Raw genomic sequence first — 27,330 nt, 5'->3', positions numbered from 1 at the left:
AAATGTGGGACAAGAGAGCGATAGAATTGGTACGGGATCAACACTCCCGGGGTTTTACAATCGCCTTTTTCTGGTGGAGAAAGCCTCGGGAGGCTGGAGACCAGTACTGGACGTCAGCTCTCTGAACAAATTTGTTCAGAAGGAGAAGTTCTCCATGGAGACTTCTGCTTCAGTCATGGCGTCATTAACGACAGGGAGATGGATGGTGTCTTTAGATCTCCAGGACGCCTACTTTCACGTCCCGATCCACCCTTCATCGAAGAAGTACCTCCATTTCATGACGGGGGGAAGGATCTTTCAGTTCAGAGCCTTGTGTTTCGGCCTGTCCACAGCTCCTCAGGTCTTCACAAGCCTGATGAAGAATGTGGCGAGGTTTCTTCACCTCAAAGGAGTGAATGTCTCTATGTATCTGGACGACTGGCTCATCAGGGCCAGATCGGAGAGACAGTGCTTGGAGGACCTAAAGTTAACTCTGGATTTAATCAAAGCGTTGGGATTGCTTGTGAACCTCGAGAAGTCTCAGCTGACCCCCAGACAAGACCTAGTCTATCTGGGGATTCGGGATGGATTCTCGGGGTTTTCGAGTTTTTCCTTCGCAAGAGAGAATCGCAAAAGGTTTGCGGATAGTCTCTCTCTTCTTAGAGAAGCAACAAACGTCGGCGAGGGAATGTTTTGAGCCTTATGGGGACGCTTTCCTCGCTAGAACAATTCTTCCCTCTAGGAAGACTTCATATACGTCCGCTTCAATTCTTCCTCAAGAGGTCTTGGAGCTGGAAAACCGGACAACTGTCGGACGTTTTTCCCATTCCAGTGGAGATAAAGTCACACCTACAGTGGTGGTTGCTCCCTCTGGAAGAGAACAAAGGGATCTCTCTAAGAACACAGAACCCAGACCTAGTGTTGTTCTCCGACGCGTCGGAGAGAGGTTGGGGAGCGACATTAGGCTCAGAGGAAGTGTCAGGCACCGGGAACCAGCAACAGTCTTGGCACATAAACTGCAAAGAGCTCTTCCGCCGTACATCTGGCCTTGAAGAGCCTAGAACCTCTGGTGTCAAACAAGGTAGTGCAAGTAAACGTGGACAACACCACCGCACTTGCCTACATTCGGAAACAGGGAGGGACGCACTCCTCGTTCCTTTACGAGCTCACGAGAGACCATATTACTTTGGACGTCTCACAGAAACATCTCCCTGCTGACAAGGTTTCGTACAGGGAGTAAGGAATGTGAGGGCGGACAGGCTCAGCAGGAGGAAACCAGGTCCTTCATACAGAATGGACACTACACGAGGAAGTGTGTCGATCTCTGGTCTCTGTGGGGAACTCCTCATGTGGATCTCTCGCATTCATTCATTTCAAAAAGGCTCCCAGTTTTTTGCTCGGTCGTGGAAGATCCAAGAGCTCTTATGGGTAGACGCTTCCTGCTAAATTGGTCTCGAGTAGACGTATATGCTTTTCCCCCATTCAAAATCCTGGGGTTAGTTAATGAGAAAGTTTGTGGCGGTCAAAAGAGACGACGGATGGACGTAATAGCCCCCTTTTGGCCGGCCCAGGAATGGTTCACGGAAGGTGGTAGAGTGGATCGTAGATTTTCCAAGATCCCTACCAAGAAGGATGGATCTTCTCAGACAACCACTTCAAGAGGTACCACCAAAACCTCCCCGCTCTCGCTCTGACTGCCTTTCGACTATCGAAAGACTTGTCAGAGCGAGAGGCTTTTCTCGCGAAGTGGCAAGCGCGATCGCGAGAGCACGCAGAACCTCCACTACGAAAGTATACAATCAAAGTGGGAGGTATTTAGAAGGTGGTGTAGATCCAAGAAGTTGTCCTCCTCCACTACCTCTATAGCGGAAATTGCTGATTTCCTGCTATTCCTGAGAGAAAAATCTCATCTAGCCGTATCCACAATAAAGGGATACAGAAGTATGCTCTCGGCTGTATTCAGGAACAGAGGTTTAGATCTGGCAGATAATAAGATCTCCACGATCTAAAAAAAAAAAAAAAAAAAAAAACATAAAGGTCTTTTGAGACTTCAAAGTCAAAGAACTAAGGAACCAGTACCTCCGAACTGGAACCTAGACGTGGTCCTAAAGTATCTGTCATCGGAAAGATTCGAACCTCCTCATCGGGCATCGTTTAGAGACATTACCCGAAAATGCCTATTCCTATATCTTTAGCTACGGCAAAGAGAATTAGTGAATTGCATGCTCTGCAGGATAAAGTAGGGATTCAAGGGAGACTCAGCGATTTGCTCGGTTTGGAAGACCCTGTTTTAGCGAAAAAAACGGAGAATCTCCATCGAATCCCTCTGGCCTAAGTCATTCGAAGTCAAAGGCATGTCGAGTCTCGTAGGCAGAGAAGCAGAGAGGTCTCTATGCCCTGTTAGAGCTCTGAAGTTCTACCTTCAGAGAAAACATCAAATGGGAGGCTCTAGACAAGGTCTTTGGTGCGCGGTAAAAGACCCCACAAGACTGATGTCCAAGAATGCGCTGGCATTCTTTGTAAGAAACGTCATTACAGACGCTCATAAGGCCTGTCCTGACGAACAGTTACAACTGTTGAGAGTAAAAGCTCATGAAGTGAGAGCTATAGCGACGTCTCTCTCGTTTCATAAGAATATGTCGCTTAAAAAACATCATAGATACGACATTTTGGAGATGCAACTCAGTTTTTGCATCTCATTACTTGAAAGACGTGGTGTGTACATATGAGAAATGTTTTTCTCTAGGTCCTTTCGTATCGGCGGATACGATTCTGGGTACGGGAGCAGACACCAATCCTTAAATGTATATACTTTCTTCTTTTTGGATATGGTCAAGAGTCTCTTCGAACAATGGAGGACTTAGGCTAGCACGGGCGGCCGTCTATGTTGTTCAGTAAGAGAAATTCTTGTCATATCCAATTAGTTGAGTATAAAAATTTTTTTTTTGGAAAATTATGTATGTGTGCGTAGTGGTTTTGAGTTACGGTTGTTTGGAACGAGTTCGGGGGGGATAACTCGGAACAATCCTTAGTTCTAACATATGGTTAGGATCAGGTGGTCGGGATTGGTTGTGTGCTCCTTCATAAGGTGTATTGTCATATAAGTGGATCAGCACCCATTGACAAAGTCCTTTTAGGCTCTGCCGAGTAAGCGGATAAGACCCCATCGGCAGACCCACAAGAAACTCTTGGCCATAGATCATATATCTCGCTAAAGTTTCTTGAGGTGATGCAGACTACTGGGCAAACACCACGAAGTCTACCACCTATCAGGTAGAACCAAAGGTTTTATTTATACCTACAACATATGTTGTTTAATGTCCTATTCCATATAGAAGCTGTCTCTTACCCTCCACCGAAGGGTGCCAATCAGCTATGTATATATCTGACAGGTAAGTTGATTGTATGAAATGATATTGTTATGTTACAATAAAGTTTTCATACATACTTACCTGGCAGATATATACAATTAAAGGCCCACCCAGCCTCCCCGCAGGAGACAGGTGGAAGAGAGAAAATATGATAGAAAACGGGGATAGGTTCCTAGTCCTGCCCACCCAGGGCAGGCCGGTAGATCACCTGACCTACCTGTAGCGAGTGGCGCGAAATTGAATTTCTGTCGGGGACGACGGAGTCTTAGCTATGTATATATCTGCCAGGTAAGTATGTATGAAACTTTATTGTAACATAACAATATCATTTTTAATCCTTTGGGTGTCTGGAAGACTGTAACCTGCATTTTTATTGAGTTTTTCCTCAGAAAAGCTTCCAAATTTTTATTATGCTGTTTTCGATCTATATTTCTTCCATCATAAGCATCGTAACCACAGAACATGAGTTGTAAACCATGATTTTTTATGAATATATTTGAAAGCTGAACCTGTTGTAACCTGGCGACTGCCTGAATTTAGTTTTATTGGTTCTATTTTGAGAGGTTCAAAACCACACAGTTCCATAAGTTTTATTCCTCAGGTGACTAAATTGTGGAATGTATGCATATTGTGTGGTAGCATTGTTAGAGCTTCAGGGTATCAAATTTGGCACAGATGCTTTTTAGTTTAGCAGGCAGACATGAGTGTTGCCTCATAGAGTACCTGCTTTATTCATTTTAAATAATTTTTTTTATTAAACTATATTTTGTCATTTCTCTTCCATGGTTTATTCTTTATTACCTAATTTCCTTTCCTTTTCTGGCTGCTTTGCCAGTTGGAGCTCTTGCCCTTTCATCTTTTACTAAAACAGGGTCTTCCATGTTAGGGAAATGAGGCACATAGGATTAATGAGTTGAGCATGATAGAATTGTTTTATAACAGTGATTTAATTTGATTTGTTCTGAAGAATTGTTTTGTCACATTTATAGTAGATTTGATTCAGTGTGGGTGATTAGATTGTACTGCACCATTTTGAGTCTAGTATGAGAAGTGGATAAAATGATTGTTACTGTATAATAAGATTATAGTGTAGCTCCATTACTCACATAATCAGTGTTAGAACTTAGAACTCACAATTTGTTTAATGTTTTAGATTTAATTTCTCGTAAAGATTAGGTATGATTTTTTTCTTAAATAGCAAATTGAATTGTTCATTTACTGTGGCAAGTTTCGGAACAAATTTAGCAACTTGAAAGTAAATATATTCTTTTTAATCCACCAGGGAGTTCCTGGCAAGAAAGGTTGAAGTTGCTAAGTTTGAGGAAGAACCAAGAGAAAACTTTATATAGTAATATGTACATCTCTTTAGATGTTTACTTCACTTCTTAGATTGTGAGAATCAGTGTTGTAAATGAGCACTCAGGAAAGAGCACATTGTATCAGCATGTTGAACGCCCTTAACTATAAATGGTTTCTTAACTTGTGTGCTTTGTTAGGTTTGCTTATATATAGGCTACTGATGTAGTAAACCTTGAAACCTCAACTAATTAAATGGGCAAAATGAATGAACTAACATGGAATTGTTGCTGTTATTGAAGCATTGAAAAAGAGAAACATTCATGTCTTGAAATTTGTATGGATTTCTGGCAGCAAGATGTTATTGTGGAGATTTCTCCCAAAAGTTAATCATTATGCTATATCAAGAGGCTTCACGAATAATGGCGTTGCAGTTCATTGGCTTAAGACAGGCCATGCTGTTAACTGGGATAATTCGTTGATAATGTGCAAGGTCAAAGATCGCCGCTAAAGGAATCCATTCTGGATTGTCCCTTGATCCTCTCTCCTTGTCTCTTTTGCTTAAAGAACACGCAGGCCAGATTAACAAACTGTAACCCCACCCTCTTTCTGTTTTTGTATATAAAGGTCTGCTAACTTCTATTATAGTCAGTGAACTTGAAAAAGTAGAATATACTACTAAAGTACTTGTTCCAAGTCCACAGTTTTTCACTCTTCTGTGGATTTAAGGATGTATATATATTGTGTGTGTGTGTTGCCATATCTCGACAGTGTGTTTACATGTTTTTAAGAAACCCTGAAAATACATCTAGGCGCATTTGAACCCCTGCTGCCTAACTGTCGTCATCTGTAGAATTCATTTTGTCTCAATTTATTTTATGTACAGAGCATTATTGTATTGGAATTGATGTGTGTATTTTGGTATGAGATACAATTTATTATTTGTCTTTCATTTTAAATGCTGTAATGAATACAAACTTTATTCTTGCCCTTTTCTTTTGCAGGTGAATCTGGACAAGAATTTTGCTTTCTTAGAGTTTCGTTCTATTGATGAAACAACTCAAGCCATAGCATTCGATGGTATAAATTTCAAAGGTTTGTAAAATAATGTGGGACTTCTGTCAAATGGAGTTTTTGGAGAATCATGAATTTACAGAAGTCTCAACCTAAATTGTGCCTCTACATTGTCTATTTAATAGTTACTGCCAGAGAATTTGTTTGTTTTAGGTTTGGAAGAATATAATTTTCTTTTTGTAGAGATATTGGATATTTGAGAAAACATTCATATTTATGTAGGAGAACAGCTTCTAGTTATTTTGTGCCAAACATGTCAAAGTTGTGATTGTTAAAATACTTAAATTTATATTATCATTCTGTTTGTAAATTGGTCCAGTGTGTCAAGCCATATAGTTTGCTACCAACCCATGGATCTTATCTTGCAAGTAAATACAATTTGAAATTGCAAACAAATTTAAACTTAGTTCTGCATTGGATGAAAATACTGCAAAAGGAAAAGACAGAAAACAGTTAGTTACTGAAATTAATTATTAGCTTGTGGAATCATTAGTTTCAGATTAATGTGTGTGTTTTTTTTTTATATATACATAAATATATTAGTGAGATTTTTTCTATATATAACAGACAGTGAGATTTTTTATATATATAACAGACATTAGTGTGACAGGTTTTGTTCCATGGACATAGTATGGTTATGTAGGCTTTTCTTTTTCATACTTGCTAAATAAGCAATTTGGCAGTGATATGGAAAGTTGCACTAATTACCGATTCTCGGTAGTATGATGAAGTAATTGAAGGATGTAAAGGTGTTCAGCCCATCATACAATATTAGGATAATCAAATTGGCTGATCTTGATTCTTTTCGCAGATTAGATTTGAGTAGAGTAGATAACAGTACAATTACCCATTGTTGCTGTTTCAAGACTAGATGTAGTAGTTTGGTGGCACATAAAATCATTTACGTTGTATTTACTTTTTACCGGTATTGAAGTGTCGATTTTTACTCTTAAGGTCAGTCTCTCAAAATTCGACGACCACACGATTATCAGCCAATGCCCGGCATGTCTGAGCATCCCACATTAACCATGCCAGGTACGACATCTCAGATCCCAGGTATGAAACGCGAAGGGGGAATCCACCGGATGTGCCTGTAAATTCTCTCATTACCTGCAACAAAACTCTGTATAAGAGTCTTGCAATGGGTTGTTTACTTTAAGGGTAGTAGAACATGGCTAAAAGGTTGATGATAGCTGTGGTGGTTGATGGTACTGAGAAAATTTACAGAATATTTCCGTGTGTGTTCCAGATTATTCTTTTTTCTTATGCTTAGTATTTTGTGTTTATACCTGTGAATATTTTGAAATACAACATTTTTAAGAGACCAAGGTGTTCGTGATATTTTCTTTTTGGCGTACGAGGTTTTATTAGAATTATGAGCAATTCAGATTAGGTGTGTGGAAGGATTGTAACTTAACTTTAGCATTTGCATGATATTTTTTTTTTTTTTTTTTTTTTTTTTTTTTTTTTTTTTTTTTTTTGTTTTTTTTTTTTTTTTTTTTTTTTTTTACGGTTATATAAAGGAGTGCCTGAAAGTTATAAAGGTTTTAGTACTTTGCGTTCTGTTGAGGAAATAGAAATGGAGAAGAAAGTACCCTTAGAAAAGTTCAAAGTTGAAACTGGAATACAGTAGTACGTACCCTTAAGAGATTGTTGAAGGGTAGTGATACAAGCCATGCTTAGTGGTTTCTTTTATTCCAATTTCCTTTGCATTTTTAAATGATTGTCCAGTGGCTGAAATTCTTATAGTTTTTGGGTATTGTTGTTTATGGTTATCTTTATATGCTAGTTGTGTGTGTACGTACTATTGGTAAAATATGAGAAAGAAAATCTTTGAAGTTGGATAGCCAGTTGAAAAGAGTAACCAGAATGCAAGTAATTGTGTGATTGAATTTTAAATGCAGATCTCTTAACATGTGAAGTGTTGTAGCTAGGAAGATGCTGTATTTTTTGAAAATGTCTGTAATGTAGTTGGAAAAATAGGGGCGACGTCAGGCTTGGTTTACAAAAGAAAAAAGGGAGAGAGTAGAATGGATTTCTCTTTTTAATTTTCTACCAGCCCGGGAAAAGCTTTTTTAGGCTCAGAGGTCTGGATAAACTAATCCTTTATATAATGATAAAAAATTCTTGAAGGGAACTCTTGATGGAAAATGTGGGGTTTTGATACTAAGCACTTATGATTCCATTGTCATTTTTTTTTCTTTTTAGTTTCCATATCTGAAATTTTAATGTGAATGGTATTTCACTATTTAAGTGTACTTGATATGAAGCTTTCTTTATGGAAGTAATATGATGCTACAACACTTCTATTGAAGATATTAATTTTATCTAATGATGGGGTGTTGTAAAATGTCGAATCATCACAGTCAAAAATAGCCCTCAACATCTTGTAGGATTTATTTAGTTTTCTGCTTGTATCGATTCCTTGGCACAAATGCATTGGTTCTCAGGAAGTATTATTGTCATGTTCACTTTTCATACATGTATATACAAGTATATAAAGATGAGGTCATAGCTTTTTCCAAAATTCATTGTACCATCCATGTCTGATGGGGTTGTGAAAAAGAACAAAGCATTGATCCAGAATTTCATTTGATTTAATCACTATGTAATTGTTTCTACTCCTTCAGTCATTGCAGGTGTGGTGTCAACAGTAGTGCCTGATTCTCCTCACAAGATCTTTATTGGAGGCCTTCCAAATTATCTCAACGAAGACCAGGTATGTCGTTAGTCTTGTGTTTGCCAGTACAACTCTTCCTCTCATTTTTTACAAAGAGGAAAGAAGGAAGCTCTCTTTAAGGGCCAGTCTGCAGCTCAGACATCAGAAATGGTACTATTAGCTATTTTAGTAATTTCTCTGTAGGTGTTTTATTTATAGACTACAGTATACTTATTTTTATAATTTTTGTACTTATGAAATTGTATTTTGCATTTTAGAGTACTTTACTGAGGACGATTTCTTCATTGCCATTTCTTTTTTTTTTTTTTTTAAGATGTGGTACGAAAGGAGACCTTGATTGGTTATGTTTTCACAAGGATTGACCAATGAGATGAATAAACTTTTTTTTGACACTGACAATTGTGAATATAAAATTAAGACATTAGTAACACTTTAGTTGACAGTTAATTTGTTTTGTAGAAATCAGAGGATGTGATTTTCCTTACATAAATTTATATATAAGTTCGTATGTACAATGATTTAAAGGTGATTTGTGGAAGGTAAGTTTACACTTTGAAAAAGAAGACAAAATTTTTGAGGCACATGGCTTAGGAGAGACCTAAGTAATTCCTAATCTTTCATTTGTCTCAGAAATTTTTTTTTCTTGTCAGTATCTGTTTTGATTTTCAGCTGAAGGTGAACCAGGCAGCTTTAAATTTTAGAACAAAACAATATGCATCTTTGCATTACTCTTTTGAACTTGCACCACCTGGTCAATAGTGGTGCCCATTTTTATTTATTTTTTTTTTACTAAAGTTTGTTCAGCTGTGGGAGCCAAGTCTAAACTTCTTGCAGACAGGAATGGTGCAGGTGAAAGTGGGTAAGAAAAGATGTCTTTGGTATTTGGTTTGCTGAATTTTTTTTTTTTTGTAGGTATCAATATTTATAAAAGATAAGAAAGTAACACCAGAAATATGTTTAGTAGATTTGTACTGATAGGGAAAAAGGCTTAGTTTTGAAAATAGTATATATATAGGGGGGAAGGATAAGTACTTTTTCGAATTCATAGCTAAAAGGTGTGCTTACTATGATGGGTGTTAATAATTTGTTTGGTATTCGCTGATACAAATTCACTTACCCAGAACTGATAACCTTTCTTAAAGGTAGATGTGACTGAAAAGGCTTTGGCTTTGACTACATCTCCTAAAACTTTAATTGTTTTTAAAACTATTTTTGTCAAGAGAGTTGATGATAGTATAGTATTTGTTCAGCTTGATGAGTTTGCCCAGCTAACTTACTGGAAATACACTCATGCGCTGTAATGTGTTCCAGAAAAGTTATTTAATTGCAGTGCTTTTTTGTCCAGAAGTTGAAAGTTTTGGAATTTAGCTCCTGTCTTGTGGTGTTAATAGCAATATTTAGAAACTTGCATATGGTAAAATGAGTTTCTACTAAACACACCAATCTTGGTCAGTTCTTTTGGTATTACTTGGTATTTGACAGCCATTTCTTACAGGATATAGATTGTTTCTGGTTATCTAGTTGGTTTCTTATCTTTTGTATAGAATCTTTGGTTTAAAACTGGCAGGTCAGGTTGGTTCAGTTCAAGTGAGGATGGCCCGACATCGGCACATCTTTTGCAGGCACTCACACACAGGTCAGCCAGCACAGTTTAGATGCGGTCGACTACTACCAACTTCCACCAAACCACCATGTGCGGAAAGCAGATGCAACTCGGCTATGACATTATCACTACTGCCCACATTTCTTGTTCACATAGCTATAGAATTATAAAAATCACAAGGCTAAATTTAGGGCTCTCAAGAATATAATTTTAACCCTCAAGCAACCCTGTACCAAATCTACAGGAAGCATAAAATGGGTTTACCGTAAAGATAGAAGTACTAACGTAAAGGGGTTGATTGATTAGTAGTTTTATTTTTATCCAAACAAATCGAATTAAGACTTCATTTTGATGCAGAATACCAGCTAAATACTCTCCAAAGAAGCCTATTAGCCAAAATTAAGAAGCCTTGGTATGATTGAGAAAAAATTGATTTTGGACATGTATCCAGCTATGTTATGCCCTTTTTCCAGTTTTCTTGCAGAGTTCTTTTTCAGAGCTGCATTCTTTCAGGGTTTTCTTTCAGGGTTCTCTTTCAGACTCTTTACAGGGGGTTACTCATGGGCCTTAGTTTCAACATACGAATGCCAATATTCTTGAATTTTATTAAGTGATTAAGTGTGCAACCACCAATCATTGAGAAACCAAATATACTGATCATGTCTTTTTGCTTTCTTCCCCCGTTTGTTTCCCCTAGCGAAGGGTTCGTGGTTGAATGCCCTAAGAGGCCCATTTGTACTGCCCATGATAAAGCCTGCCTCACTATCCATATCATAATGAACCGTCCTGACCAAGGCAAGTTCCAGTCTTTTGGTCGTAAATTGGCGCAACAAATTTTTTAGGGTCGAGGTTCCGGGTGGGAGATAGATAGGTAAGTTCTGCCCAACTTGTCTTTGGTCAATTGTTGCCAGACTTCCGAGATTGTCCACGGAATTTTGATTTCTTTGAGTCAAGATTGGCCAGTATATTGTCAGATGGGATGAAATTTAGGTGTTTACAGGTAGGTTTCATGTGAGTTACATAGTTCATCGTAAGCCAGAATTTTGAAATTGAATTTCCCCAAAATTTGATTTTTTTTATATATATATATTAGGAATTTTGCATGTTAATGTAGCAAAATGTATCTGCTTAAACTAATGGCTGTTGAGGTGTAATCTGCTTTTAGAATATAGTCTTAGATTTACATGATAATTTTTATCTCTGTTCCACATAAATAGAGGTTTAAATCTTGATCCGTGAATTAATCCTTATCTTGCTTGAACAGGGTTGGAAACTCAAGTTGTGCTAATGAAAACTGCTTAGTAAGATTTGTTAAATACAACATTGTCATTGGATATTTATTGTCATTGTCATCGGATATTTATTGTCATTTCACCAGAGGAAAAGGTTTTGAGGGTTGTACACTCACTCATTCTCATTCATATTGTTGGCTTTTAGGGGCTTAAGGTCACCCATTGCTATTCTAACCAGACTTCTACTACTGGTTTTTTGGCTTGGGTAGCCAGTCCCATGCCCATGGTTCTTCACACTGGTTGGGGTTTTCATGTAGCTTACACTAGTGTGTTTATTTTATGAGACTTGAACACTTACTTTTCGTCTAGGTTCTACTTGACTGTCATCATCATCCTTTCCTAAATCTTTTCTCTTCTATCAATGAATGACCCATATTCGTAGTTGAATATTGTGTACTTAGGATCAGAGTTGAATGGCTCTTCCTAAAATTGCGAGTTAAAAATCTTACGAAGTGCTGTTTTAAATATATTGGATAGTATGATGTTGATTTTCTGAGGTTCCACTTGCAAATAATTTTTCTTATAGTCAATTTGTTAAATGTTTTAATATAATTTTTTGTCTGCATTATCATTTGTTAAAGTCGCCAATTAAATTTTTAATCCTAATTAAAAATGCTTAAAAGTATTACATTTTGACCTGTGCATTGCAGATTGTAAGTAATGTTGGGCATTAAAAGTACCTATTAGTTACTGATACTTTGTTGTATCATTAATGCAGATTATTAGCTATGTATAATTTACACAAAAGTTATTGTGGATAAGTATGATCTCTCATTAGTAATGCATATAAATAGTCCCAAACAGATCTCCAATTGTACAAACTTGTTAAATTCAGAAAGTAGCCCCCACTCCTTTCATCCTCTTGGTTCATTTATTAGAAGACTTATTCCGAGGCCCTCTTCTATGACTAGCATTTTTTGCATTAGTGTGATATGCCATAGATTTCAGTCATTCATCCATTCACTACTATACATTTTACTTTTCCATCATTCTGGCATTAGCTTGTAGTGAATTGAGACTTGATTAGTCTTTTATTTCTAGTTATCCCTCAGGTTGCTTGTTACCAATTGTCGCTATATATCTTTTATAAGATTCTTGGAAATTCCTCTGGATTAAGTTTCAGTTTTAAGAATTCAGAATTGTAATTTTTAGGTATTACACAGCAGTTTCTCTTGCCTTTTCTCAGTAAAGGGTTACTGTTAGTGTTCCATTTTTGTTTCTTAGTATAGTTTACTGCTGTGCTTCTTTTGTTCTTGTAATTGTTCACCCTCTTTAAGGTTTATACTCCTATCATTCTTAGTTTTAGGAATTTTTGCTCATTTTGTGACATTTTCTGCTGTTGGATTTGTGCAGATTTGTAGTAGTGACTTTCGTTATGCTCCAGTGTACTTGTGAAAGCTCAGTGGAGTGAGCATGATTGCAGCTCCGTATGTCCTTATTAGGTAAGATTCACATTTTAAAATCCCCAGGGGTTGATAATAAGACTGTTGAGTAGTGGTTTCTTCATTTCCAAAGGGAGCTTACAAGCATCATGCTCACAAGATATCTGCAGATACCTTCTCAGGCATTTTATCGTCAAAATGCGCTGTTGTATCTACAGTCAAGTTCTTCAAGATGGTTATCATCTTCCTTTCTTCAATGCCTGACTGCCACTGCTGAATTTCTTTGTAGATTTTATACCATACTTATCCAACTCCAAGAGGCTTGATGTAGATGAAAAAATGACTTGTGTTGGAGAAGGGAATAGTGAAGACAGTTTGGAGACCAGTCATAGATATCTGGAGGTATGAACACAAGGGAATTTTCCTTACTTCTGTGGACTTGTGGGAAGCATACTTTTACATCCTTATTCAGTGGTCTTCATATGGCAGAGACTGGCGTTTTTAAGTTCTGGGCCCTCTGCATCACTCTTTTACACAACCCTGTAGGTCTTCCCCAGGACTTTGATGTCTGTGGCTGCTTATGCATATAGTCTAGGTCTTCATCTCTGGTACTACTTCGGTGACTGGGTAGTCTTGGCATCTAACTATCCTTCTGGCATTGTGTTGGTCTTTAAAGCTACAGTTAAACTTGGAGACATCCTAAAGTTAAGTCCACCTTTCATAAGAAATGAACATTTAAGTATCCCTGGAGAAGCTTATACTCAGTGTTTTGTTCTGGATCTTAACCTTTCAACCTCATCTGCCTCAATGTTGGAAGGCAGCCACCGTCTGTTTTGTCTGGGTACCAGTCACAGAAAGCCTGTCTCAAAACTAGGGAAATCTGCAGAAAAATTTCCCTGTAGTTCTGCCAGATGTGGTCCTGTTGATGTGTCCTTGTTTCTTGACCAAAGGTTGGTAGCCCGTCTGTTTGATCTATATTATGCCATCTTCACTTAACTGCTGGCAAAGATGAATCATTCATGGTTCCTCATTGGGTTGGGGTAATTTTTGACAATACTACCACATTCATTTAACTGCTGGTGTAAATAAATATAATTATTTAGAGTAATGTGCTTGCAGAGGGCAGCTAGGTTTGTAGGCAGAGTTCGGGGCTGGCACTTTTTTTTTTTTTCTTCTTCTTCTTCTTCTTCTTCTTCTTACTTCTTCTTCTTCTTCTTCTTCTTCTTCTTCTTCTTCTTCTTCTTCTTCTTCTTCTTTCTTCTCAAAATGAGTAACCATCCAATGCAGAAATTTTGTCGTAGTATGCAGATCATTACAATTCATCCTCCTCCTCCACTTCCCCCTTGGAAATTAGTTTTAGCTATACTTTGTAAATATTTTTAATTAAGTAAGGCAGTGCATCTCGGTAGTTGAAAAAAAAAATTTTAGCATGCTTGAAATGAACTAGCAGAAACTAAATAATTGAACTCAACTTGTCTTATAATGAAAGTATTTTCTTGTTCAAAAGCTGATTGCTAGTCTTGAGCAGACTTATCTAGAAAGGGCGTATACTGTATCCATACATATCTATTTGATTGGTATGTCTTGAGAGGATCTTTATTTTATATGTAAAAAAAATAAGACTATGGCAGTGAATGTGGTACTTGGTAGTTATAAGATAATTTTCAAAGGGTCTTAAGAGGTTCAGTGTCATTAGGGCATACCACAAAGTACACTAGTAGGCATAACTGGGTGGTATTTGTACCACCCTTTGGCCCCCAGCTGAACTAGTTGTTTAGTCTTTTACATCCATTCCTACGTCCTTCCTTCCATTTTACTGTCCAGTCCCTCAGTTGTGAATTCTTACCACAATATTGGGTTTTCCCAGTTTCACCTCTATATCTTTTATACTTTATCAATATTTCTTGTCTTTTTATCTGCAACAACTCCACTCCCTCCTGAGAGCTGAATGTCTGGAAGTACCCACGTGCTTGGCTCATTTCATAATTCATTCATTTATTTCTGATTGTTGGTCTAGAGTTTTTATTCTTTGTATAATCTTTGGCTCTCATGTGTCTGTAAAAGTTTAGAGCAACCCATTGAGTATTAAATTTATATGTTGAATGGAAAAAGTTCTTGGGGGTACAATAGCTCCTTAGGGTTAGAATATGTTAAAGTACCTTTATCTGTAGTTGGTAATTTGTAATGAAATATGTTGAATTAGTCATAAGAACAGTTGTTTAATTGATGAATTTTTTTTCAGTTTAAAGTTAGCATAATTGTTGCTTGACTTATTGTTTCCGAGTCAAACACAATAGATTAGTTTTTTTTCGGGATTCATTCAAATCCTAATAGTTTTTTTTTTCGGGATTCATTCAAATCCTAATATTTCTAGCATTAGGATTTTGGTTACGTTCTTATACCAAAAATTGTGGGTTGATGGTTTAGTTTAAGTTAGGGTTTTTGCATACAGGCAGAACTCCGTCTTTGTCATCTGTTGCCTGATGTAACATAATATATCTTGCATGATTGCTGACATATCACATAGCAAGCTGTGTCATCCAGTAAAATAAAAAAATAAAACTGGAGTGGGATATGTATAACCATCTACATATACCAGCTTTTGTCTTATTTCTGCTAGTCACTTGATACTGAAAATGCCAATAACAAAAATCAGCCAGATTCCTTACTTTGTTTAAACTTGAAAATTCTAGTACTGAAGGGTTTTAAATTTACAATTTTATTTACATATGTTATTACCAAACTTCCCAGTTATATCTGTTGCTTTGCAGTCAGGGTCACTGTTCCCAGCATAAATTGAGAATTTTACATATTTAAACTGGTTTCTGTTATTAGTATATAGGACTTTCCTGTGAAAAGACTTTAGTTGAATTTAAATTTTCATGTTTCTGAGTGATGTGTATTTTTACTTAATGTTGTACACTTCCTTTCTCCAGATGATATTGGATAAATTGACAACACTGTTATAGTGTGGATGAGATCACAGTTTCATGTGATAGCTTAGGCTCTTAGATAGGATCTGCCTTCTGTCAAATTTTGAGAACTGCTTAATTCAACTTTCTTGAATGTTTTTTTGGAATATTCCTTTTTTATAAACTTGCTTATAATTAGATTATATATTTTAGCATGGTATTCCAACTGCATGAATTTTCTGTTTTATGTTAAATGTGTTGTTTGAACATTGACATGCTCTTAATACCATTTAGTTAAAAATCATTTATTGGTTATTGTGCTTCATTTAGCAAGTAAGAGTTGAACTGTAGGGAGTAGCCGATATTTTTATTTTTTTATTTTAACACCAAGAATATTTTCCTTCTGATAGTACACAGTACCTTTTTTTATTAACAATTTTTGAACATAGCATTTTGCAGTATCACAATTCGGGTGATGCATTTTCTTTTGCATAAATGTCTAGTGAGGTATTAACTTTCAAGAATACAGAGAAGGATAGTGCTTATGTTCCATGCCCATCACATGATAGATAGTATCAAAGGGTTGCAGTCTCTGGACCGCAGTGACAATGTTTTATGCCTTTTTATTTCCCATCCATTCCCCTTTGGTCTCTTTGTACATGTAACTGTTCAACTTTCCCTCATTCACAAGACTGTGGTCTTTTTAAATTTCTTTGTAGGAACTTCCATCACAAACCCATTTCTTCTACATGACTCCCAGTGTAGACACTCAATCCTAGTGTAAAGACGACGACAATCTGTTAATCCTGATAGGTAGGAACGTATGGAAATGGTTCTGCCAGGTTCTCATCAGCTGACTGGTCTACTTTTGTATATCGGCTCCTTTCGATCACAATTTTCTGTTGACTTTTAATTCCTTAGTTTTATTCACTTTTCATCCTTGGCTAAATAAATGAACTCAACAGTTTGTTTAAAGTATTTAATGATTCATCATCTTTTGATTTTAAAAGAGCGTGATGATGAATACATATGGAGCTTTTTTCAAGCTTGTCTTGCCAGTTTTCCTTTTAAGATGGCTTTTCATTTGGAGCTTTTTTCAAGCTTGTCATGCCAGTTTTCTTTTTAAGATGGCTTTTCCTTTAGTATTTGTCGCAAAATTTCTAGTAAAGTCACCCATACCCATACCAAACCTGGGATTTATTGTTTGTACTTTAATTTGTTTTTACAGACTCCAGCTAGGGAGTGAGTCAAGAAGAAAATGAGTTTTAATTGTTAACCATACTTCTCAAATTCCATTCAACAAGATTTCAGAATTGTTGTACAACTCTTGTCACTGTTCCTCTTTGTTTTGAGGTCAAGAATGATCATTCGTTCTCCTAGATTTTTTTCCTCTCCCCTGTTTGGGATAAAGCAGAATTCAGGCAGTCCCCAGTTAATGGCGATCTAGTTTTATGGTGTTTGTTGAGCACCAAAAAAAACGGCAAGTTATGATGCCATAACCGATTGATTTTCGGCTATTGGCGCCCTAAGGTGCTGATCATAGTTATAGTTATTGCACCATAACAGTCCTAACAGAGGCACCATTCACCAGTTATCGGTGCCATAAACTGAAACTTGGCACCATAAACGCCATAAATTGCTTAGGTTCGGTGAATGGTAGTTTTCACTTATCAGCATCCCACCAAGAATGGAACCCCCGCTGATAACCAGAGACTGCTTGTAGAAGCTCAAGTTTTAGGTATATAGAACATTCTTTTGTAGGAGTGAAGTCAGAGATTCCTTGCTACCTTTGCTGTTTGTTAACTGATCTCTCTCTGTATTTCCCATTACCTTACGTTGCTTATTTTGTATGAACACCATATACTTTGGAAGCTTGAATCATTGGCCCCGGTGGGCTTGTTCCATATGGATAGGGTTCATCTTGTGAATAATAATTCATTTAGAAGGTGTTATTTACAAGTTGCTAAATTCCTACTCCGTATTGTATGTTAGTTGTTTGCTGTGAAGCTTGACTCGAATGTTTAGGTTGTGTGTATCAGGAATAGCCATCGTTGTTTCCTCAGGCATTTCTTTATAGTGGTGGTCTAGTTTTAGACCAGTATGGTTACATATAGCTACATTGACGATACAGTGACTTATTAAACATCTATTAAACATCTACAAATGAAATCATGATTTCAGGGCAAACCCATTACTTTACCTTCATTGCCCACCTCTTGACTTCTCTGTTCTGTTGCTGCTGCTCTCACCATAGAAAATGCATCTTTGCTACTTAGACCCCACGGGTCATCTGTATGCACATGTACCAACATACTGGGAGTAAAAGAGTCATTGTTTTATTAAAAATATTATTTAGTTGAATTAAAAAAAAGAGACCCCCTAATACCGTAAGTCAGATTGTCTTACTCCGAGGTTGAGTCTTGATGCATCTTAGTTGAATGCTCATGTTATATAAGAAAAGCAAAAGTAAATTGACTGAACTAAATAAAGTAGTAGTATTCTTTTATATAAAGCAATAGATTGTTGATCTACTACAAAATCACTCTTGCAAACTTCAGAGTAAATATATATCATGTGTATTGGGGCATTTTAAGATGAGTGTTGTTAATCTAGTTCAAGATTGAGTGGTACACCACCTTTTCTCCTTCAACCAGATCTCATAACTATGTGGTGTTAAAATGATTTGACTAGAGGGATGTTGTCCTAAAAAGTTGTTCATTGACAGAACTTCTAGACTTTTAGCTCCTTGACACTAAATATACCATTTCTTCCACTATGTCCACCCCAATGATATATGAAAAAGCGACGTGCATTATTTTATAGTAAAATATCCTTACACCAGAATTTCGTCAGTAACTTTCGTTGGAACCTGTTAAGCAAAAAGGTCCACAAATATGTAATATACATTGATTGACATTCTCTCTAGACTGTCTTTTGGGATTTTTTTTTTTCCAAAGTTTTTAAGAATTCAATTGATAGTTTTACAAAGGCAAATCCTTGAGGCGATTTCTATGATTCTATGATAGTCAAGTGTTTTGACTCAGTGGTCTGGTTAAACTGCTATTGTTCCTTTTAAAAGAACCCCATCTTCCTAACTTTTTACAAGTCAAAACGTTTTCAGTTGATTAATCTTCGTCTTTCTACTAGAATTAAGTGCCTGGCAAGTTATGTAAAGTAAGGTTTGTGTTAAAAGTTGTTGGGACGAAGTTTAGGAAGTGCTATATGAAATTCTTAATTCAGTTTTTTATCTAAATCATGACACCAAGATAACTGGAATTTAGATGCAAATCGGTAGGAGTTAATGTCCACAATGACTGATTATCTTGATAATTTATCAATGCTGCAAGTCATGATGTTTAAACTTGGTCATCAGTGGAAACTTTTAATTGTAGGTAGGAAAGGGAGTTGATTGGAAGAAATAATCGGATCTAATATTCAGTATTGATTATTAGCGTTGATTATTTCTGTTTAACCCCTAAAAGGTGGTGGTGTTAATTATACAGCAGGTAAGCATATAACATAGTTACAAAGTACTATTTCAAATGCACTGTTTTTGTGTTTAGAAGGATAACATCTTGAAGCAGTTTTTGCATTTTACTCAGTATTGTTATATATATTATATATATATATATATAATATATATATATATATATATATATATATATACTATTACTGGTGTCTTGTTTTTGCATTTAATTTGGCAGGAAGATATATGCGAGGCCTCCGAGTGTAAAGATATTTAGCTTTGTATCCAAGTCAAGCTATGTTGTGTATCTAGAAAGGTTTTCAGGTGGTTTATTGCCTTCGTTGGAGTGTCTTTGGTGAACTAATGTATTAAACCCGTGTACAATCTCTCTCTCTTTTGTATCTTAAATTCTCTTATTTGGTGCTTGATAGTTTTTAGCAATGATTCCAGATTTTCTGAAGTAGGATATGTTGTGTTTTAACTAGCATTGATTTTTTATGGCAATTTATAGTAGTTTTTATGATTTTCCACTGAAGCCTCTTATCAAGGTAAACGCCTACGGTAAGTTTGATGCATCTGCTATCGTGCTGATGAAAATCATATACCTCGAAAGTTGTGGTTACTATGCTAAATGCAAACTTTCCTCTGTCCCCCTATTTAGTATTTATTTTTATATATACTTGTATACTTCTCCAAGATTCATACTTTTTTATATTTTGTTTTTAATTTGGTTTGGAATTAGATTTGGAAGCAAAAATTTAAGTGAAATAAAAACTTGATTAATATATTGTGTGTGTGGGTGCAATCATTTCAGGTGAAGGAGCTGCTGATGTCCTTTGGTCAACTACGAGCATTTAATTTAGTGAAAGACTCTGCAACTGGATTGTCCAAGGGCTATGCCTTTTGTGAATATGTTGATGTCAGTCTTACAGATCAGGTTAGTGAGTATGGTCTTGTATTTCATTATTTGGTTCCTTAATTGGTTCCACTCAGTTAGTTAGTAAGTTCATTATTTAAGTAACATTAAAGGTTTTGAAATAATTTCATTATTCAACATTCCAGATTTTGAAATTAAATATATGAGTAAAAACAAAATTGTTTTATGTGCAGAGAGTATATGATTGGGAGTGAAATTTAATCATATACTGTATATAATTAAGTGAGAGCTTATATGAGTATGGTTTTCTTTATTCATTAAATGAAAAGCACAAATTGCAGTTTTTTGATTCACTAAACGAAAAGCACATATCGGACTCGTATGAAGGCTGAAGTTAAAACCACACTTTAAAAAGTTCTCTTTATAGATCTCAGGTTAGGGACAGATCAACAATTCCCCCACAAAAGGGGTTTGGTGCCATCAGTCCATTATGCACGGTGTACGGAGGCACTAATAAAGGTTTTTAACTTTGTCCCATCCAGTCCTAGCTGCCTTCACTTTGTAACCTTATTTCCACTTATCTTCCCTCTTGCTGCCCAACCTCTATCTATTACCTAGAGTTATTACTAGATTGCATTACAGTACTTAATAGCATCTATTGATTTTTTTGAGGAATGAAGTTTTAGTAGATTTTAGATAAGTACTGTTAATACAGGAACACCAACGCAAAATGCATTTGAACCCAATGTTTTTTTAAAGTAAATTGTTTTGGAAGACTATGACTGGTGGTCTGGGTTTTCTGCAGTCTAGCCTTCTGTCTCTCAGGATCTGAAGATCATAAATTTTCATTAGACTTTGCGCCAAAAATGACTTAAACGGGAATGGTCTACATCAGTTAACACTGACTCTGAGCGCCTCAGTGGCATGGTTGGTATGGTGTTGGCGTCCCACCTCGGTCGCGGTTCGATTCTTGGCCATTCCATTGAGGAGTGAGAGATGTGTATTTCTGGTGATAGAAGTTCACTCTCGACGTGGTTCGGAAGTGTCATAAAGCAGTTGGTCCCGTTGCTGAATAACCACTGGTTCCATGCAATGTAAAAGCACCATAAAACCAAAAACTAATATCGACTTTTAACTCTTGATGATATAAGGGTTCCTTGTAATATCAGTTTTAGTTTTTAATTTGCTCAGTAAAATTCTGTCGATCACAACTGCAGATGGACACAGTTCAAGAATGCCCTAAGTTAAGAAGGCCTGTATGTATATAAAAGTATTGATACAGCCGACAGTTTCTTATTTTTTTATAATGTACTATAGATTGACAGGAAAATTCACATGTAGAACCAAGTATAGTACTTCTTATTTTAGATGGATTTTATCTTTAATTTTTTTTTTTTCTTTCCAGGCCATTCATGGCTTGAATGGAATGCAGCTAGGTGATAAAAAACTGGTTGTACAACGAGCTAGTGTAGGTGCTAAGAATGCAAATGCCATGGCACAAGCTCCTGTGCAGATTCAAGTACCAGGTTTACAACTTCAGAGTGGTACAGGTCCTGCTACTGAGGTGTTATGCCTTATGAACATGGTAAGTATGGTTCCTGGAGAGATGGAGAGAAAAAAAAATAGTATTAAAATTCAGGGTCAATATGTTTTGACATGTGTTTTCATATCCAGAAAACCTCTGGATTTCATTCATAAAGGTTTTAGTTTTGGAATTAAAGCTATACATAAATGGTAATTTTTGTCTTTTTACTGCTGGAATACGAATCGTTTTCCCCAAGAGCATTGTAAGATTCTTTAAACTCATTTCAGGTACTACCAGAAGAACTTAAAGATGATGAAGAGTATGAAGACATTCAGGAGGATATCCGGGAAGAGTGTAGTCGGTATGGCATTGTTCGTTCTGTCGAGATTCCTCGGCCTGTAGAGGGGGTTGAGGTCCCTGGTGTGGGAAAGGTCTTTGTTGAATTCAACTCTGTTTTAGATTGTCAGAAGGCACAGCAGAACCTTACTGGAAGGAAATTTGCTAATAGAGTGGTAGTGACCTCTTACTTTGATCCAGATAGGTACCATCGACGTGATTTTTAAATTAAGATTTTAGTTTGTCTTTTGCCACCATTGTACACAATAATATCAGACAGAGAGGAGTTATCAATGAGTGATTGGACTTAAAGTAGACTCATACTTTTAGTGCTGGAAATAAAATTTAAGTCAAATCATGCTTTGTGAAATTTGTAATTGTCCATTTGCTTATTAAAATTAACCCATGAAATTGTAATTGTATTAATTTCTCTGGGAAATAAAAACACACTAAGCCTCATTTGATTTATTCCATATGTAAACGTAAATGTACAAAATTCATAAGCTTTATACTGGAATATTAAAAACTGTACTTTAATAATGCTGGTTTCAAAATTTAAAAGCTCATAATAGGTCTCCCAATGGGCCTCTGGACTTGCAACAGCCTAAGGGGTTTGAGAACCCCTTTGGTTCCTTTGTTGCATTCTTCCATTACCTTTGTCATATGACATTCCAGTTTCTTATTTATATAAACTGGCCAACTAAGGGAAAAGGAATGCTTACATTATCCCTAAAGGGATGGAGTAGCCAGAAGTAATTTTATGGAAATGGCTTGAGAACTAATATACATACTCTGGTAGGTATTGTATGTGTCCTACTGTGGCTGTTTTCATTTAATAAGCAGACTTGATTGGAGCATAACTTTGTTTTGAAATTAAATATAACCCTCTAATTTTATCATAAAATTAAGCCAATACGTAATGTGCATATAAGTACTATATCCTGCATAAAGTCAATAACTGGTTCCAAAATGCAACTAGTTAAAAAGCAACTAAACTTGAAATAATTGACAAAAAACCAACCTACACCTATAAACACCCCGTCATGTCATAAATAATATCAAATAACAGCAAGCGAAAACCGCTGTAAATTTGAAAACAAAGGAACTTGAAACATGAGATAATGTATGGTTGAAGTGAGATGTTTTGATGAAGCACATTCTATGATGGGCTTCTGAAAATCTTAAAATCGACAACAGGAGGAGCATGGCATATTCAGTATATAAAACCTATTCGTATGGAACAACCTAAGAAGGGCCATTTACTTTGAGAATCGAGCTTCTAAAGAATATGGTTTTCATTAGGAAGAAGCAAGTACATAAATACGGAAGAAAAGACAAAATAGTCAAATAGATAATTTATTAAATGCAAGGCAGTTTCTGATTATCAGCAGACCCATTTACTAGATTAATGGCACTTGTCCAGCGCCATAAAATTGGTGATTTTCGGCGCCATAATATGCCAGTTTCTGGTTATTGGTGCTGATAATAGTTATGGCGCCGATTCTACATAACAGATGGGCCGTTAACTGGTTGTCAGTGCCAAAAACAAGTTATCGGTCCCACAGGCATCATAGATCGCTGATTTTCGTTAATGGAGATTTTTGCTTGTCATCAAGCCCATCGGAACAGAACTCCCACCGATAAACAGGGACTGCCTTTGCTTGAACTTCTGAAGTTCCAACTGCAAGACATCCTCTGGGAAGCTGTTCCCATCGGGTCCCCCTTACTGTAATATGGAGTTCAGAGGTTAATTACAGCCGGCCCCCAAAAACTAATGTTAATAAGCAACTAAAGTACTATAGGAAACTGCAATTCCTCGCTGAATACCGGGCGTGTCTCAATTACTTAGATTAACCAAAAACTTTGTGTCAACCAATAACAATCATGACAAATACAGTCCTGGTCATCAGACCCAAACTGGTTCCTATTACACATTTCATTCGCTCTCTTCTAACTTTCTGCCATACTTTACTTACCTGTGTGGTGTAAGCTCCCCAACCTGTTACCTTCAATTGAATATAGATACCTACCATTACGAAATTGGAGTAAATTTTTGAAGCTATCAGTTGGAATTAGGTTAAGATTGTTAACCATCCTAAATTGGTTGGACCTGAGGGATTCTAAATTGGATATTCTAATTTATAACTCAAGGGAGACACTAAGCTTTAGGGCTTGCCCAAGGATTCCAGGGTTGGGCTAGTTATGGGGTTAGGATTCTCAGTATCTTTCCTAGTTTGCCTCCCCCCCACCCCCCCCCCCCCAATATAACCATGGTGGAGAAGGCTGCAGTCCTGTAAAGCTTTGTCCTATCAAACTTATTCCACACTAACACTGGTGCCAATTCATCGGAGCAGGGTAAGATGTGATTCGATCAGATTCGGACCTTAGTCTTGGCTAATTCGGACCATTTGCTTCGGCTGATTCGGACAATTGTTTAGGCTAATTCGGACCCATACAAATAATTCAATATAGGTATAACAATGATATTAGGGAAACCTTTGATGAACTTTCAGGCAAGGTGGGTGTATTGGGCCAGTTAACCCCACCACTAAAAAGCACTAATGTTGTTATGCCTGCGCAGTTTTAACTGCACAATTAATTGGACTGTGCAGGCTTAACTGAACGTTATTGGCGGGCTTTAGGGAGTTTATAGAATATGTTGACCAGACGTGGTTGCAGAGTCAGGTGTGGAAAATGGAGAACTGATCAGTGTTTGTTGCACAGTATTAGGAAAACACCGATGTGGAGGGTGGCATCGTAAGCTGAACAAAAAAGCAAAAAAAAAAAAGTAACCGCATTTTATTCACTTATATCTTTACTATACTTAGAGGCAAAGGAAATACTGAATCAGGTGAAGCTTGTTAAAGAGGGCAAATTAAAGAGACATCAGAGAAAGCTGTCAAGGAACTTCAAGGGCGTTTCATGAAACTGGGAGGACTATAATGAAAGGAAATTCAGCTACTGAAGAAATGTGCACATATATGCGCCAGTGTAAATCATGGAACTATTTCGGACGAATTTGGGTTAATTTGGGATCTATTTTTAGTTTAATTTTTGCATGAACTATTTAAGAATTTAGAGAAATATGATTGTACGAAATAAATGGTCCTAGAAACGTGAGAGGATTGGATTTCCATTGCTTACCCAATATATTTTGATAATAGACATTGGATTGATTATGGATTACAAACATTGAAACAATATTATAAAACAATGCTAAATATGTAAATGCATATATACACAGTGGCGGCTCGTCAGTAGGCACTGGAACTGCTGCACCCCCTTTAGATTTCATATATATGCACAAAATTATGAATATGAGAAATTAAATATAGATGGTCCATAATCCTTTAAAAAGGATGACAATTCTCTAGTTTTTGTAAAAATAAAATAAAATAAACTATGTGTAACTGCTGGTGCTTAGCAGTCCTTATTTTGCTAGCAGGGTGATATGTAGCCATCCCGCACCTAAGGGTCATGATATGTAATGTAATGCAGAATAAGCAACTCAGTGGTGAGTTGCAAAAACGAGAAAAAATGATAACCACATTAATGTCAATGATACTAAAATTCAAAATAGCTTTCGGCAGCGATTCTGCTGCCTTTCACAGAGAGAGAGAGAGAGTATGCATACGTCTGCTTTAGGGTGTTCTTTAGTCCTTTTGTTTTATATACACCTGTTATTTTATTTTACTTTCATACTCAGTTTTGTATCTTAATGTATTTGTTTTTGAGTTTTAATTCTTTTTAATGGTTTAATTATTTTAATTTTACTACCCTTAGTTTACATAAACTTAATATTTTTATGTAACCTCATATTCTCATAATTTTCTGTCAGTCCGTCCATCAGTCTCCCCGCTGCCGAAAGTTACTGCTTTGAGTTATAGTATTTTAATACTTTTTCAGTTTAGTTTACAGTTTCAGATTTGATTAGGGCAATCATACATTAGTAATCAGCCATAGCCCAAGAAAAAAACAATTAGTAAACTTGAAGTTAATAGTAAACTTGAAGTTAAGTTTTCGGCATTGTTTATAGTGTCGTGTATATATGTACTATAAAATGTGTGTTTATGCCGTTAATATCAAGGAACTAAAAAAAATATGAAAGCACCTTGAATTATAGCCCAGGGTCCGAATCGGCCGATCAGATTAAGGTCCGAATAAGCTTGGATAAAGGTCCGAATGAGCCAGTACATGGTCCGAATCAGCCAAAGCCTGTTCCCAAATAGACTCCCATGGAGAAGATGGCGGTGTTCTTTCGATGTATTAAGGTCATTCATATAGTCCTTTTGGCAAATCATCGACACTAACTGGAAAAGAGAAATGGCATTGGACATTTTGTTGTAAAAGCATCTCCTGTTCTTCCCAACTGTTCAAACCACTCACCGGCATATGGGGTGTAGAAAAGAAAAGACAAAGTTCACGGGAAATTTTTGGGATGAGTGGCTTGTTTGAGCAGGGTTCTTATAGTAACTATTCAACTTGACCGTTGAAATATATACGGCAGCAAAATATACAGCAAGTTAGGGGAATACTTATCTACATACAATTGATGAGGATATTTTTTCATGTGCCAAAATTGCATTACAGGCAGTTGATGTTCTGAACTCGACCAATAATTTAAATTTCAAGATATTTGCAGTAGCTTTTCACAATCCAGAGCAGAGGTATACTACGTACTCGATTAAAATCATATACTCTACATTTTGTAACACGCTATTGTTCCCGTGAGAGAGAGAGAGAGAGAGAGAGAGAGAGAGAGAGAGAGAGTGCATTATTATATATATATATATATATATATATATATATATATATATATATATATATATATATATATATATATATGTGTGTGGTGTGTGTATGTATGTATGTATGTAGTATGTATGTATGTATGTATGAGTAGTATGTATAACTGAATCACGAAAGTTTGGAACATGATAAATCCATAAATAAAGGTATAAGCCACGAGGAAGAATAAAAAAACGGAGTATCCACAAGATCTTTCGACGTTCAAACGTCCTTTAAGCAGATGAACTGACTTTAACATGAGGAATTGACAATACAATACAAGAAAGGTCGTATAACTGACAGATGGGGATTATAAAGAGATTAGTACCTAGAATCCGACACACCTGGAAGATGAGTAACCTTAGAAGACGGAGCTGCAGCTCTCAGGGGAACCATAGGGAAAGGTATCGTACTCAGGTACATTTATTTTGCCGACGTTTCACGGCACATAGTCGCATTCTCAAGGTTATATTATTAAAGATAAACACAGGAACATTAAAACTACGCACTGCACAATTCATAAAAATTACGCAATATTTAAAAATTCAATGAACATCAGCATGTAGAACATTTAATTTTTTTTTAATAACTTAAAACAGAAAAAAACACTTAGTGCTAAAATTATGTACAGTAAAGTTACATTAAAATTATTTTTAAAATTACAGAAGAAACATACAAAAATTATATATAAAATAAATTAAAAAAGGTTAAAAAATAAATAACACTAGAATAGTAAGGGTATTCTGTAC

The 27,330-nt window shown here is 36.3% G+C and overlaps 1 protein-coding gene across 1 annotated transcript in view; it reads left to right on the top strand.

Annotated features, from left to right (window-relative positions):
- LOC135208614 (splicing factor U2AF 50 kDa subunit-like) overlaps nt 1-22,248 on the top strand; it is a 58,484-nt gene extending 36,236 nt beyond the window's left edge. Inside the window, exons 5-10 of the mRNA XM_064240984.1 lie at nt 5,651-5,741; nt 6,675-6,776; nt 8,351-8,439; nt 19,870-19,992; nt 21,338-21,517; nt 21,745-22,248. Of these exons, the coding sequence (XP_064097054.1) occupies nt 5,651-5,741; nt 6,675-6,776; nt 8,351-8,439; nt 19,870-19,992; nt 21,338-21,517; nt 21,745-22,020 (861 nt within the window). The 3' untranslated portion in view covers nt 22,021-22,248. The remainder of the gene's footprint in view (nt 1-5,650; nt 5,742-6,674; nt 6,777-8,350; nt 8,440-19,869; nt 19,993-21,337; nt 21,518-21,744) is intronic.
- The last annotated feature ends 5,082 nt before the right edge of the window (nt 22,249-27,330 follow it).

The sequence above is a fragment of the Macrobrachium nipponense genome, chromosome 35, assembly GCF_015104395.2.
Source record: "Macrobrachium nipponense isolate FS-2020 chromosome 35, ASM1510439v2, whole genome shotgun sequence".
NCBI lineage: Eukaryota > Metazoa > Arthropoda > Malacostraca > Decapoda > Palaemonidae > Macrobrachium > Macrobrachium nipponense.
This window is presented reverse-complemented; position numbering and strand designations above follow the sequence as displayed.